The 16172-nt window shown below is 36.6% G+C and overlaps 1 protein-coding gene across 1 annotated transcript; it reads right to left on the bottom strand.

Moving 5' to 3' along the window:
• Positions 1-427: 427 nt before the first annotated feature.
• LOC106542571 (vesicular inhibitory amino acid transporter-like) lies at positions 428-14732 on the bottom strand. Its single transcript, XM_014058350.2, has 2 exons — positions 14448-14732; positions 428-1573 (listed from the first exon to the last, which is right to left on the bottom strand). The coding sequence occupies exons 1-2, from the start codon at positions 14730-14732 to the stop codon at positions 428-430; spliced, it is 1431 nt and encodes a 476-aa protein (XP_013913825.2).
• Between the last annotated feature and the right edge of the window lie 1440 nt (positions 14733-16172).

Below are 16172 nucleotides of genomic sequence, written 5' to 3'. Positions count from 1 at the left end.
CTCACCGGCTCAGGGTTGACTCAGCCTTCCATCCTTCCGAGGTGGGTAAAATGAGGACCCAGATTGTTGGGGGCAATATGCTGACTCTCTGTAAACCGCTTAGAGAGGCCTGAAAGGCCTATGAAGTGGTATATAAGTCTACTGCTATTGCTATTGATCAGCTGTTGTGCCCTTCTGACAAGCAAATTCAATGGGGAAACCAGATTCACTTAACAACAGGGTTACCAACTTATGAACTTCAGTGATTCACTTAAAAACTGTGGCAAGAAAGGTCATAAAATAGGACAAACCTTACATAACACATATCTCATTTAACAAAAGGAATTTTAGTGTTCCATTATGGCTGTAAGTCAAGAACGACCTATGTTTTGATTTAAATTCTAATGTTCATGGTTGCAAGATATTAAAGTACTTTGCTTTCCCCATTTTATCCCAAAGCTCTCAATAAGCTTTTTATTGAGCACACAAGGCCAGCAAAGGTGCAGAAGATACCCAAGATAAACACTGATATGTCTGCACATTTCTCAAAAGGCATCAGCTTTTCCCATTTCAGCTTTAAGTGGAAAAAAGAAGGAAGGAGGAAGGTCATAGCTGCACCAGAAACACTGCCAGTTAGACCCATAAGAAGGACAAAGTGTGGTATGAACATGGCCATCAGGAGAGTCAATAGGAGGAGGGCAATTTTTAAAAGTATGGCAAGCCATGGCGATTTATAGTCGTCTTTGTCCCTAGGTGATACATAAGCGTGCAATATTTGTGTGACTGTAAAAAAGGGCAATGGGTAGGACAAGAGTGCCTTGGCCAAGAGACATAAGTTCACTGAAGTCTGTAAGGAAGAAGGAAGGTTGTCCGTAATAACCTCCTTTGTTTCTTCTCCCCATGTTAGCAGTGCCGTTATTGCCAAGATTATCTTGAGTACGCAAGCCAAAAAATGGGTCCAGTTCAACATAGACCTACACTCTCCAGGATTTTGCATGCTTTCTTCAAGGGTTGGAAGGAAAATTTGCGAAGTGTAACTAAAAATGATCACACCCACTGCAATCAGAAAACTTTCAAATTCTACTGACAGGTTGAGCCTTGCCCAAGACCAACGATGCCTTTGGGTCAAACAGTAAGTGATCACTATAAATATGGTGATGAAATGGGCGAAGGAGCAGAGCAAACTGAGCCTGGATACAACTTTCAAGGTTTTGATAAACACGCAGGGCAGCAGACCTATAAACGCAATAATGGCCCAGGTTTTCTCGGTCATCGGTAAAGCTGGAAAGCTGTGGGACAGCAAGTTCCCACTGATAACCAAATACAAAATGCACGTCATGATCAGCTCCGTAATCTGGGTCACGTTGACCAGTCTGCCCCCGAGTTTTGGGAAGAACCTCCTGAAGCAAGCGTTGGCGATGTCTTCATAGGTGCCTCTCACTCGCACAAGCTGCCCATCTTCATTTTCCTCATAGAGGCAAGCGATAAGAATTTTGCTGGTGTAGCAGCAGAAGATTGCAGCAAGGATAATAAGAAGCAGCCCACTGTATCCACTGTGGAGCAGAGCATATGGCAAGCCTAGAACAAATATCCCCTAGAGACAAAACACAGAGAATTACCACACACACACACACACACACAAACCCCTGAAAAAGATGTTGCTTATAAATCTCCCTTTCAGACCTGCAACTGACAATGGCTTACCTTTGGTTAATTGCACAGAACGTCTGCCACGTTAATAATGGTTGCCCACAAAATGCATATATTCGCTACGTACAAAGTTAGAAGATACATACACACAAACATCCAAACACAACTGCTGGCAGGAGCATAGAAAGCCTAGGAAGCTATATAGAGGTGAACAGCAGAGACAAGCTCTTATTAAATATTAAATTCTGGTTGTGATTACAGTCATAATTCTGAAAGGGTCTGAAGCAGCCATTTAATCATGGTGCATATTAATGTTCAATAGCGGTTCAATAATGATAAAATCAAAGAGCTTTAGCTGTCTTCACATGCTGTATGCAAATAGGGAAATGACACTTTTAGCAGCTATGCTAATAAATAAACATGAGGAGCTTCTCATGAATCTTTTCTAACTTTGCAATACTCTTTTTCAATGCTTCCTTGTATTTCTACATTCCCCTGGGTCGGGTCTATGCTGGGGTGGGGGGAACGACTCCTTTTCTTTTGGCTTAGCCCCAGAAACAAGTTACCTTCCCCTCTCAGTGCTGAGCAGATAAATGATATTTCTCCTAATTATACGTACTTAAGAAAAAAATGCTGCTACAGAGATCCTGATTTTATCTTATATTCTCTTCATCTTACGCCACAATCCTTTTGGTTTAGCAACGCAATATAAATTCCTAGAGAATGGCACAGAATAGACTGTCTACAAAAAGTAGATTCCCTTGAGACAAGATTGAGTCCTGGTGATTATGTCCATTTGGTTTTCTTGGCAGCAGTACAGAGTAACATCATTTCCCCAGGAATGCATTTTTTTTTAAAAAAAAAATTCAGCTAAGCACAATTATGCCAAAATAACCAGAAGGAGGGCAGACTTTCTATCACTTCCACTATGGCTGATCGTACTGTGAGATGTTAGCACGAGCTCTTCAGAGTGTGAGGAACATTTATTCTTCGATTGTTATCACTTTTTTAAAAAAAATAGAGACACGAGGGATTGGTCCAGGGACTCTGTGTGCCCAAGGGGCAACCTCTGCTTGTATTTTTGCTTGCAATATTATATCCAAGAAATGAATATTAAGTCAGCTGTGTTTTTGAGAGGGTTATTACTTTATTTAGGTGTTGCCTGTTCCAAAGGCAGATTTTATATAGTTATATTATCTACCTACCATAGGGACCATGTGAAGCATTTGTTAATATGAACAGAATATAATAGAATAGAATAACAGAGTTGGAAGGGACCTTGGAGGTCTTCTAGTCCAACCCCCTGCTCAGACAGGAAATCTTATACCATTTCAGACAAATGGTTGTCCAATCTCTTCTTAAAAACTTCACAACTTCTGGAGGCAAGTTGTTTCACTGGTTAATTTGATAGAGCTACTTTATGCTTTTTACCAACCATGTGAGCTGTTCAAATGATGCAGCTACTTTAATGATACAGTGAGAGGTATTTCATTCATATTCTTCCTTAACATTTGTATTGGCACATCTGGGAGCACTGTTTCAGTGAGAAGCTGTACAGTGTTCAGTGTTTGCTTGGCGCTTATGGCAAATTCACTTATTTGTGATTTGAGTGTTTTGCAAATGTGTAACAGTTATATGGAGCAAGAGGCCACTGAATTCAACCCCCCCCCCAATAATGCCAGATGGTACTCTTTTAACACTTCAGGGTTGTAGGTAACACTACAAATATTTAAGATTTAATATAAATTTATATAGATTTAAGACTAAGTGATGGACAATAATGGATCTTCAACCTGGTCATGTGACAATTTCTCAGTCTGCCATTCCTTCGGTTACATGTCCCTAGAATTTGGGGATGGGGCAGAAGGAAAGGAAAGAAAAGAAATCACTGCTAGGAATTAAAATTAAAATACAACACTTCAGGAATAGCTCTCTGTTCCACTTCAGCAATTCGTAAAGCTTGATGTTCATCTGACCAATGTTCCAGTTTGTGGAAACAAACTATCCACTTGCCTCCCCCGCCCCCCACTTTTCTGCTAGATTTACCCTCTTTCTATTTTCCTTCCATGGGAATGCATGAAATGTAGAAAATATTGCTTTCATTAGAACCTTATCTCTGTCCCACCCTCTCCCTTTGCTCAACAATTTTCAAAATACTTTGCTGGAACAACTGAAAATCAAGGCATGTAATGAAGGAAGAGGAAATATCTGTTCTCCGTTATCATAATATGTTTAAATAAAGTTAAAATATTTTGTGATAATTGAGAGGTAAGAGGAGTACCCAGCACTTTTCTCTTCTTTAAATTTCTCTCACTTTTATTATTTGGAACAATGTTTGTGCTGAACTTAAACATCCTAAATGCAGCTGCTCTGGTTGTGGCTCTCTAAAATATTTCCCCTTTTAACCATATCAAATCCAAGCATCATGGTGGATCTTTATATCAGGATAAGAAGAATGGTTGCTAAACAACATCAGTAAAGTAAATACTGGGAATCACACTTTAAGCAGTGTCAATGTTTTGGTTTTTTAAAATCCAGCAGGCTTAGTATGCAATATTGATATAGCATTAATTCCAGATACAGAACTAACACGACATACACACAAAATATATTTTCTTGCCATCTTTTCCATCTTCTACCCTATGTTTTTTTTTAACCAAACATCTGTTTGATGGTGCTGTACAATTTAATAGCCTTTTTGGCCATTGTGTTGACGTATATTGTTTTCTGCTGTCGTGTAAGTATATCTCTAACAAATTGTTTACATGCATTTAACAAATTCGGACCTAGTCCAGAAATGTATTAACATTTCTCATCAATAAACTAGTTAGCAAAATACTGGGAACAAACATTCTAAGTAACAATGCATTTACTACTGCTTTTACAAACGCAGAAAGTGCAAAATTAACCCACATTAACCTTCCTGCTTTATGGAGCCATTACAGTGAAGCAATATTTTTGGGCAATCCAAACTTGTTGTGGCCAGATACTTAAACAAGTAATTGGAACAGAAATGCATTAAAATAAGAAGGCCTTTATAAGTCATTTTAAGTGGAAAAAGTTAGTACAAAATATTATAAGGATTATAAATGTCTCTTTAGATAGGTTATTGTATATTTTTAGAAAATTTATTATCTTTGCATATAGTGTTTGCATATAGATATAAAGCTGGAGTCTCATTTGAAGCATCACAACTGCCCATATTTAAAAGGGAATAATGTTTTAGGAATCCAATATACTAACACTCAATTTTGGCCCCAAATCATACTATTCCATTATTAAGAAATCTTAGCTTTAAAATAGTAAGATGTAGTTGCTGCTTGATTGTACAGGATTTCTATTTGCAGTAGCAATTTGTATTAGAAATCTGACAATGAAAGTTAATGATCCCTTCTTTGTTTATTTTAATGGTGAGAAAGACTTCTTTAGGTTTCTATGGCCTTCCAACTTGTGCCTAAGAACATTCTGTTAATTTTCTACTTGTTTTCTCCCTCCACAGCATCATGCATTTTGCTGGCATATTTTCTAAGAAAGCATAATATCACTGTCAAATGTTGTTTTATCTATGGGGGGAAAAGGTGCCTTGGGGAGCAGTTGCAATCTGATTGCTTTGAACTCTGGCACCTGTGCATGTTAATTCAATGCTGCTGAATCTAAATGTAAAAAAAAAAAACCTTATATTTTACAACTGAAATACAGAGGACTGCTTCCTTCAGTTCAATCTGAAGGATAGAAGGTAGAGCTAAAATTTTAGCTGTGCTTAAGGACCAGCCAAAATATTATTGCTTTGTCAAGTGATGGTGGTTTGGGTCCAGGCTTGCCTGCCATTAGCTTCCATATGAAGTGGGGGAGGGCAGGAATCTGCTGGCAAACCTTCTCTGTTGCAGTTCCTTTATTTGGGAATTCCTTGGCTCCAGAGATTCAAACAGCCCTTTATTTCTGGCATTTCAGAAAGTTGTTAAAGCAACACTATTACTCGGTGTTTTGAACCAGGACTGATTGCTTCTGGTGGCCACCTTGAGACTTCTATTCTATTCTTGTTTTGATTCTCTATCTTCTGTCTTTTGTACACCATCCAGCTGTTGCAGGTTGGGATGGGTTCCAAAACTGTGAACTGACTTGAGCTGGGCAAATTAGCATCTGGTTCAACAATAAAAAAATGAGACCCAGTTTAAATACCTGGAGGAGAGGAACAGTGGCTGTAAACTAAAAAAGACAAAGGACTGAGAAGGGGGCAATATATGGAAGGAGAAGAGAGAGAGCGAGAGAATAAAATAAAGGATATGGTATCAAGATGTTATCCTGTCACATTTCTGCCTCCAACATAACACCTGATGTTTCCTTAAGGATGGTTTTTCTCAAACACTTGAAATCCATTCAAAAATTTAAATGAGTGCTTCCGAATAGATAAAAATTGGAGTTGTTCAGTGAAGTTCTACATAGGAGGAGGAGGAGAAGGTAATGTATTGAAATTGGCTATGATGTCAGCACTTATCTTCAAATAATCCAGAACCATAGTAAAATAAAATTCCATATTGTGTGAAGAGCTGTATTCAATAACTCTCAAATACAACCTCCTTTTCATAATGTAGCTGAGTTCATCCAGGGCTGAAGAGAGAATGGACCAAGACCAGTATGTGCAGGCTGCTCTCTTTCCAGCTTGATCCATGAACATATTGGATGTCAGCTGAATGTCTAAACAAGGCCAGCCCTGTCAGCGGTTTGGTAATTTAAAATTCAGCAGGCTTAGTGTACATTATTAATGCAGCATGAATTCCACATACAGAACTACTGACATGATAAACATACAAAAGACATCTTCTGCCATCTTAATAATAAATGTTTGGTGGTGATGAGCAATTAATGTTCTGGTCCGATAATTGACATATTTTTTCCGTTTGTCATGTAAATATATCAAGTTGTTTACATATATTTAATAATGTAAGACCTAGTCCGAATATTTAGGTATATTTCTCCTAATATACACATTTTGTATATACTTTTCTATCCTATATCTGGAAATAGGAAAAAGATGTTGCAAGGAACATTTGGGAAAGAAAAATGGGATTTAAAATTTGACCCTGTACTAACTGTTAGCATCTAACTATTCATGTTTATAATGCACATATTCAGATTAAAAAGCTCAACAATGAAGATTTCTTGCATGTGTTTCTCCTGACAGATATCAGTTGTAGCATGTCTATCTATCAATAAAATCCACATACATGCTAATTTTATCTTTGGTAAAGGATATGAGCAGGATTCTGGTTAAAACTGACAGTATGATGATGCTTTGAGGCCTATTAGTTTGAACAAACATATGACAAGGTTCACCCTTTCTGCACAGCCTCATATGATTTACTTAGTTTTCGTTTAGGACATTGTGTGAACCCAGCCGTTACAATTTCTGAACCATGGATTATGGCATCCTGCAATTTAAGTCCAGGCAACCATGACTTTTTCAACAAGCCACAATTAAGCAATGTAACTTACTATCTGACTCTACCTGACTCTGTTGTTACATCCTCTAACCCTCACACCTTCAACCTTCAACTGTCAACAATGGGCCTCACCCCATTCCTAAGAGATCCATAAAGGGGGAGTGCGTAAGGGCACCAGCATGCCTACAGTCCCTGTCCTACTGTCCCCATTTATTTGTATTCATTTCTTTTGTTCATGTCCATGTTTATATTTATACCTGCTATCTTGTACATGTTTGACAAACTAATAAATACAAATATATGTCCTGAACCTAGCCAGTGTGTTAACTAAGGATGGCATTTGCTTAATTTTTCTCCTGAACAATGAAAGGAGTATGAATGAAACAGCCTTAGCAAGATATTTTCCTCTGAGGATCACGAAACAATGGCAGTATCGGTTCAGATATGTGATTGTCCCCCCACCTCCAACCATTTATCTCCAAGGGAAAAGATTCTCCACAGCTCACTAACTCTAAGAAACAGGGTGTGATCTGTCATCATGGCTCTGTGTAATCCGTGTTTAGGGCATTCAATTTTCTTGAATAGCTCTGTTTGCTCATTTGAGCAAGGGAAGTATCATGCTTTACTTTTCCCCAAGAAAATGCACGCCATTGCCAGCTTTATGCACTTAGCGATGCATGATAGATTAAAACATAGATACATGGTGAAAGAAAGGACATTTATGTATAACTTATGCATATAGATTTCTACCCTAAAGCCATCAGACTTTTCTTGAAAACACCAGGGTTACTTTTTTTTTTACTAACAACTTAGCAAAAATGGATTTTCTTGAATAAAAGAAAAAGTTTCGGCTATGCAAAATTTTAGCCTTAGGCTGTCAATCATTGAGAACTGGTGTTTACAGCTTTTTTATTTGTTTTCCTTAAAGCATTGCTTTAGTCATCCCCCCCTCTTCTTTTAAGGCAGTTTATTAAAGCAATTTACTTACACAAAAGATAAAGTGGAAAGAAATGGAAGCTTTAAAAATTACAGAATCCATCTCAGGTAACAGGATTTCAGATATTTCAGTAGTGTATAGTACAGACTTTCCTCTTACCATCTTAAAAGGATTGCTGGCAGGCCCTACGTGACAAGTGAGAACCTTATCATTATGTCTTTCATGGAAAGGTGACTTGAAAAAGCATGAAATAGGTAGGTTTTTTTTATTTCCTCACACGAGCATATATAAGAAATGCAATCCACAGACCTGCTGACATAAAAGGCAAGAACCAACAGAAATGAGAGACTAAGAAAAGGATCTAGTTCATTTTATACTTGCTGAAATATATTAATTTTGACAAAAGTAAAAAGCAATCAGATCATCGGTTGGTTCAAACATTGCATTTGCACTTTATGCTTTTTACCAACAAAAACAAATTGCATTCACATAAAAGCTGCTCAGCCAAATCAAAATAAGCCATGAAGTTGAATATATACCTATTTTCATTTGGTTTAGCCACTGAGCCAATAAAGAAGAATATTTGTAGCTCAGGATTGAAATGAGGGATCCTTGGTTTTCCCTGAGCTTGGTAGTTTTCTTGCGGATATTTCTTTGCCCAAATTAAATAACATCATCAGTGGTAGAACAGTGCTCACACTGATGATGTTATCTAGCCTGGGTAATGAAACATCTGCAAAAAAACAACTAGTTTTGGTAATGGAACATCTGCAAGAAAACAATGAAGCTCAGAGAGCATCAAGAACCTTTTAGCCACTGAGTTTTGTAAACCAATGTCTATGACTTAGCACGTTGTGTGAAGCCAGATGTTCATTAAATAACTCATGGTCAAGAAATTACGGTTAGTGTATCATTGCATTAATAATTTAATTTGTTGGGTTTAAACTTTACATGTTGTACTAAGGTTTTAATAAAAGTTTGACAGTAAGGACAGAAGAAGGATCAGCATTTTTACAGAATCCAGCAGTTCATACCCTTTCTGTACAGGAAGGAAGGAAGGAGGGAGGGAGGGAGGGAGGGAGGTTGGGGACCCCTGGCTCAGAATTTAAGGATGCTGAGCTTGCGGAAAGCTCAGATTTGAGACCCAAACACTCTGTAAGAAAAGCTCCTGTTTCTGCCCCAGCTCTAGCCCATCTAGCAGTTTGAAAGTATGCAAATGTGAGCAGATAAATAGATACAATTTCAGTGGGAAGGTAACAGCATTCCATGTGCCTCAGCATATAGTCATGCTGGCCACATGACCATGGAAATGCCCTCAGACAACACTAGGCCCCCCTCAGCTAAGGAATGGAGATAAGCGCTTCACGCTAGAGATGAACAGAACTGGGCAGGGGAAACCTTTATCTTTATGGATGCATTGGGGATTTTGCGTTCTGCAATGTTCTTCTTGCAGCCTTTGATTGCATCCAAAGCACTTTTGAGTTAAGATTTGCTTTTGCTGGTTCCTCCTGCCATCACAAATTTGGTTTTGTTATAGTCAGTTTTGGAAACTAAACCTGCTGATAGCAGACTCTTTACAGGATTTCTCTCCAACACTGATGAGTTGGAAAGAATAGAATACGAAGGGGATGAAGAAGCTAATCCTTAAATTTATGTGATGAGTATCATAGAACAATTTACAAAGTGCCTTGTATAGAATGTACCGACTGACTTTAAAAAATGAAATTTAAACCATTAGGCCTAGTTTAGCACTCATAGATCCTTCTGCTCATCGGGTTAGTAAAACTGATCCAAAGGAGCTTTATAACAAACAATAATCAAATCTGCTAATGTAGTGAGTGTCTGCTTTTTTCCTTATTGTTTCTCACCTAGTAAACTTTGCTTATGGTATTTTCAACTGTTTCTCTTTTCTGGATGTGAAATATGCAAAATCTGCTAGAAAGTTCCTTCCCTCTTAAATAAAAACTGCAACTTATTAGTGATTAGTTGTAATTTAGTGAATTCTATTTGAAAAATTTGAGTTCTAACAAATGAGGGATATTATTTTGAGATGATACTTTTAAAAATACAGGGAGTTACACATGTCAAAATTATAGACAGGCAGATGAGAAAGAAAGAATATGGTAAAGATACGGTAGGATACCTAATATAATGTAAAGGGCATAAGAAAATGGGATGGGGGTTGTTGCTACCATCCTTGCTTTTCCCAGCAAAATTTGGGAGCAGAAATAATCATAATAGTTGTAATAAGCAGAAAGGCTGATCCAGAACAGAAAGGTTAGCATGAGTATGAATAAAAGTTCCAGATATAAGAGGCGGAGGAATCTGTGGGAATCTTGATTCATTTTAACAAGAAGGTCGAGATATTCTAAACTCATAAATAGGAGGATTATTTGATTCGCCTTAATGTGAATCATCTCCATCTTGTTAAAAACGAGCTGTTCTTCAGCAGTTACCCTCTGGAATTGAAGCAAAGTCTCATTGCTGGGCAGTTTCCAGTGGGCTTGGGAGAATTCTATTATTTTTAAAGTTGATCTTCAATCAAGTGATTAATTTGTTTTAATTTATCCTATTGCTCTGGTGTTGATTAATGCCTTAAATAGTTTAACATTACTTTAAATGTTACAGTAAGATGCTTTGGAAACAAGTTAGGGCTAAAATCCAGGAGGCAACAATTAACATTAAAGAAATGTTGGGATCTGTAGGTATAAAGTTTGAGACTCAATACAGAATATGACGGGAATGCATTTCTATTCCTTATGGACCCTGAAGTGACTGAGCTTTTCCCATTCTTATTTCCCAAACACTCAGAGCATAGCACTTTTCTCGTTTGATGGTTTTATGCTAGCTATCTTGCATGACTTCAAACAGAACTTGGAAGTACTAGCTCTTAATTGCCATGCAAAAGATTGTTGCCCTTTCCTCAGGGTAGGGCAAAACAACAGTGTTGTTCTCATTTATAACACTCACTTTCCACCAGTAAAGAGCAGCCTGATGTCTTTAATCATTCTTCTAAGGTCTGCAAAGACCTTTTCCCTCCAAGTTCCAATTCATTATTATTTCATATGGGTTTTTCTATTTTTATCACCCATCTTATCATTGATTTTAAAGGAAATAGCAGAATTCCATAAATAAAAACCAAGGAAATGCAGAATTCTATTACAATAAAAGGCAACAGAATTCAAACTAATGTTAACACGTAGGTAGATAGGTATCCCATATACACACTGTTGGGGTCCTGCAGTAGAATGCAGTTTGGAATCTTACTATACTCTGGCAAGATTCTGTCTGTAGATGAACGCTAATAAAAAAAACTACTGTACTCGGAACTAACTCAACTTCTTAATTATAGATATACTCTGTGAATTGCTAGATCGGGCCATATTAGCCCACTTCTTGCCTGTCTGACATTCCAAGCTCCATCTGTCTCTTCCCTCTGGGAAGCAATCATTGTTTCCTGGGACTCTAAACTACATCCCATCACAGTTGCACTGCTCTCCTTAAGTCACAAGTTCTTCTTTATACTGCATTGGTCAGACACTCCAACTCAAATAGTACATCCAGTTTGGGCACCATCCTTTCAAAAGGATTCAGGCAAACTGGAAGAACTCCACAAAAGTAGGCTACAGCCCAGTTCCTGTAAAGAGAGAGTGAAGGAATGGGATATGTATAATCTTAAAAGACAAGGACAAGGGAAATTTATGAAAGCACTCTTCAAATATCTAAACAGATGTCATACAGAAGAAAGCCAATATATGTTGATTCCAGAATGAAGGACACAAATGGCCGGTAGAGAGTCAATAGTTCTGTGGTTGGGGGGGGGGGACACAACATTTTGATAGTGGTATCTAGAGAAATAGTGGCTTCCATTTGTTGGATGTGTTCAAAAAGAATTAGCTATTTGACAGCTATTTGGATATAGCTGTAAAGTTGGAGATGCTTTAATTTGGATTCCTACACAGATTAAGAGTTTAAATTTGATGGTCTAAATAGTGCTTTGCAACTAAGTTTCTAAGACTCTATGAGGCTTATGCTTATTATCATTTCTCAGTTTAAGTTTTGGATAACACCAACAAAGAAAAATATTTTCAAAGATGCATCTATTAGTTCTGAATTACTACTGACTTACTCAAACATGGTTCACAAATCTAAAATAGATCGAAAGATCCTCCCATTTAAAACCATTGTGATTAGGGTGTATTGTGATTGATACAATTTGGAACTGACTTTTTTCCAGTCAGAAAACAAATTGTTTTCTAAACTCAGTAGAAAATTGAGACCTATTGCCCTTCTAGAGAAATTATTTGTAGCATGATAGAATCTGAAGGCACCCTGTAGTCTTGAATTTCCACTGTCATATTTTTTCCTGAGATGTACCCAATGATGACTGAATGTAGGGCATCTCAAATAAAAACATTGAGAAATATAAACTCGCATAAACTATACAACAACAGCATCATGAAATGTTTGGATGAACATTTCAGAAGAGAACAGCAGGAGTAACAGGACAAAGATTTCACAATAATATAAGCATATTAGGAATCAGTTGTAAACTTATATGGTTTTTTGTGGCTCAAGGGGAATCATCAAGGAGAAAGAAATTCTCCAATCAAGTCATCTGAAAAATCTGCCTTGCTGTTGTGCACAACAAATGTAGGACTAACTTATTTCAGATAGGCATTATGAAATCTCTCTAAAACAATTCTCTGAAATGTCCTTTGAATTTTAATCATTCATAATTGTATGTTTACTTACAAAGAAGTTTTACTGAATCATGAGAAAGATACGTCAAGCAAATGTACATAGAATTCCAGCATATGTTCTTCTGACATTGCTATTTTAACTGATTGGCTATTTACTACTTATTGACACCATTGATTATTATTGGCATATTAGTATTTTATTACCAAAAAAATGAAAACACCTGATATTTAAAATTGTATTTTAATTAACATCTGCTAACATATTATATTTCCAAAGCCATTGGACAAAACAAGATATCTAATATGTTCTGGCAATGTTTATGTAATTACTTTTAACTGGTTTTTGCTTATCACTATATTCTAACAGATTGAAACTGTATTTCAAGCTATTTATGAAAAGCTTCTTGCATGCTATGTCAAATCTATATAAAGCAGGTTTTTAAAAATACAATTAGACATTTCTGCAAACAAAAGAATAGCAACCCCCCCCCCCGGCATTCTTTAAACTAAATAGAATCTTTAGATTGGGTGGAAGAAATAGCTTTGCGATAAATACATTATTAAATGTATTATTATTACCAAAATATTTTTATATTTACTTTTTCATTCAAACTCTCTTATAAATACCCTAGCTAACCATATTTAAGTTCTACCCAATACTTCACTCGGTTGGAGATTGAGAGTGTGAAGTGAAATGGTCCCTGCTTCTTGTTAACAGAACAGTTGCTTTACTTGCTGGATAGCAAAGTATGTACAGAAGCCCAAAGGCAAAGCCACTATTTAAGGATATTTGGTTGAAAGGCTAAAACCTTTTGTCAAAATGGAGAGTGTCACTTCTGGATGTTTGCCATGGTGAGGCAGATTGAATCACTGACCTGATGAAGACAGATCATGGTTATATGCAGAACCTAATGTTTGTCCTCTTTCAGACATCTACAATTGCTGTGGCAGTATTACATATACATACTTCTTTTGTTTCTAACACAATTAAATAAGGTAGACAACTGTGCATATTTATTAAAAACAGGCATGTTTTTTGATGCAGTTCTTCATTCAGTGCTGCTACAATTGTTGTAGTGAAACTAGTCAAGCAAAAAACAAATTGGTTGTACTTCAGCCTGAATCCTATTAATGAAAACAATCCAAATAATGTGGACCAACATTTGATGCATGTAGCTGTAGAGAGATCAATAAAATTTTGATTGGAATTTAGGCTCCATCCATCAAGGAATTTGCAAATCATTAACCTCCTTGGGGTGATTCTAGATATAAGTCATACTTAAGTAGACCCACCGAAATTAAGTCAGTTTTGATTAATTTATGTCAAAATGATTTCATATGGGTTTTGGCTAAATATGACTATGTTAGTTTTCTAGCTCATTATAATTGCTTATGCAGAAATATCACTATATATATATAACATAACTGAGTAAGAAAAGCAAAGATGAGATGATCCTATCCCAAAGTACTTATAAATTATTTTTTTAAAAAATTGGGGAGAAAAAATAAAGGAGTAAAGATTGGAGGGAAAAAAAGAGACAGGATACATGTAAATCAATATAGTCTATAAAAGCCCTAGAACCACAATTTAATCAGCATTTCCTTCCTTTTTATTTTGTTTTATCTATTGTTTTGTCATTTGAATGGAAAATTGGAAATGTTCAAAAGGCAACAAAATGAAAACAGTTTAGAAAAGGATGAAGAGATGAACATAATTGATTATCAAGCACCAATTACCTGAATAGCATTAGTAACATTCCAACCAGCTTCCCAAGTAGTGATCAGTGTACTTTGAGCATTTTGTGTATGCACTTGGGATTCACAGTTTTGATCTTGCACCTGTGCATCAAGCTCCAAAGAAAGGTCTACCCTTTCATCTTCTTCATCATGAATCCTATTCAGTCCATCCTGTCGGGCAAAATTCACATTTTCTTCATCAGTAGAGAGGCAACCATTCCAATTCATCATGTTGAAAAAGAGAGATTTTGTGCTCCTAAAGTGATTTGAAAGAGATGAAAACATTTGCTTTGTTTAAGCTATCCTGCTATACCAGATGGCTGTAGTAATTAGACTATTCTTGTTGAAATTAATTTTCCAGTAGTGCTATCTTATTAGAATTTCTGGAAGATGTACTGAGGTAAAGAAGATGCTACCAAATTCTTCACTAGTGGCAGTGCCAAAGGCTGCTCTAACAAGACTGTTTGCAACAATCCTCAGTGTGCCGCTTCTCAATCTGGGAGAATGAGAGAATCCTGAAAAACCAAGATATCCAATTGAATTCTTCTCAGTTATGGTCATTGAGTCAAGCAGTCAATTGTCAATCAGTCAGTTACAAGTAGCTGGCAGAAGATACGGCTAGGTATTTATGCAAGGATTCATTGCTAACAACTTATTCCTCCATAATGTAATTATAGTAATGTGCACTAACAAAAGAAAAAGACAGATACTGGAAAAAATATGTGACTGTATCCTAATAGAGCAGGTTCTCGTTCATCCTAACTTATTTATTTATTTGTTTGGCTTCGAAAACAACCACTACATTTCAATCATCTTGCACAAAAACTTGTAAAAAATAAATCACTTGATAAAAGCCAGCTTCAGAAAGTGAAACTTTAGATAGGATTTTTTTTTAATCCAAATGTGAGAAATTTCCAGTTTGAACTTGGCTTAAATTTAAAATAGCTCTGAAGTGTGACTTTGCCCTGATAGATAAGGGATGGACCAAATATATATACTTTCTGTTTAAATTATGTTCTCGTTTCCCATGTCTACATAGCTGACACTGATAAGACAATGGTTTTATGTAGAAAGTAAAGATAAAATATGGGGTTCTTTAGGGTTTTTTTAAATGCTTGACTCATTTACCAGGTTTGGTAAGCTTCAAGTTGTAAGTAAGAAGTCAAAAAAGGAAAATCATGATTATAGGTTTGGGAAGATTTTAAAATATCTCAGAAGTAAAAAAAATGCCATTAACAATGGAATTTCATCACTTCTTCATCACAAGATTAAGTTAAACCACGTGCAATCAAGCAATTATGGCTTGTCCATTCTAACTATACATTGTATAGCCCATCCTTCAGTGTTTATGAAGGGTATAAAACAACTTATAATTTATTCACACAATATTTGTATATGACATTAAAGTTTAAAGAAAGAAGAGGCATCTTAATACCTACTCAAATTTGACAGCCATCAAATGGGCATTAGAGCTGAGATGGCACAGTAGTTAAAGTGCAGTACTGCAGGACACTTTAACTGACTGCTAGCTACAGTTTGGCAGTTCAAATCTCACCGGCTCAAGCTTGACTCAGCCTTCCATCCTTCCGAGGTGGATAAAATAAGGATCCTGATTGTTGTGGGCAATATGCTGACTGTAAACCGCTTAGAGAGATCTGTAAAAGCACTATGAAGTGGTATATAAGTCTAAGTGCTATTGCTATTGCTTTGGCCTCTGTTATGGTC

Source organism: Thamnophis sirtalis, unplaced genomic scaffold (genome assembly GCF_051295495.1).
Source record: "Thamnophis sirtalis isolate CommonGarterSnake01/CBP01778 unplaced genomic scaffold, rThaSir2_p1.2 scaffold_6, whole genome shotgun sequence".
Lineage (NCBI taxonomy): Eukaryota > Metazoa > Chordata > Lepidosauria > Squamata > Natricidae > Thamnophis > Thamnophis sirtalis.
The sequence above is the reverse complement of the archived record's forward strand: the minus strand, read 5'-3'. Positions and strand labels throughout refer to the sequence as shown.

Excerpts from the sequence above, each read along its gene's own strand:
- LOC106542571 (XM_014058350.2), bottom strand. The coding sequence starts at position 14,732 with ATGTTTTCATCTCTTTCAAATCACTTTAGGAGCACAAAATCTCTCTTT. Across the intron at positions 1,574-14,447 it reads ATGTTACTAATGCTATTCAG|GGGATATTTGTTCTAGGCTT; the intron begins GTAATTGGTGCT and ends TTTTGTCTCTAG.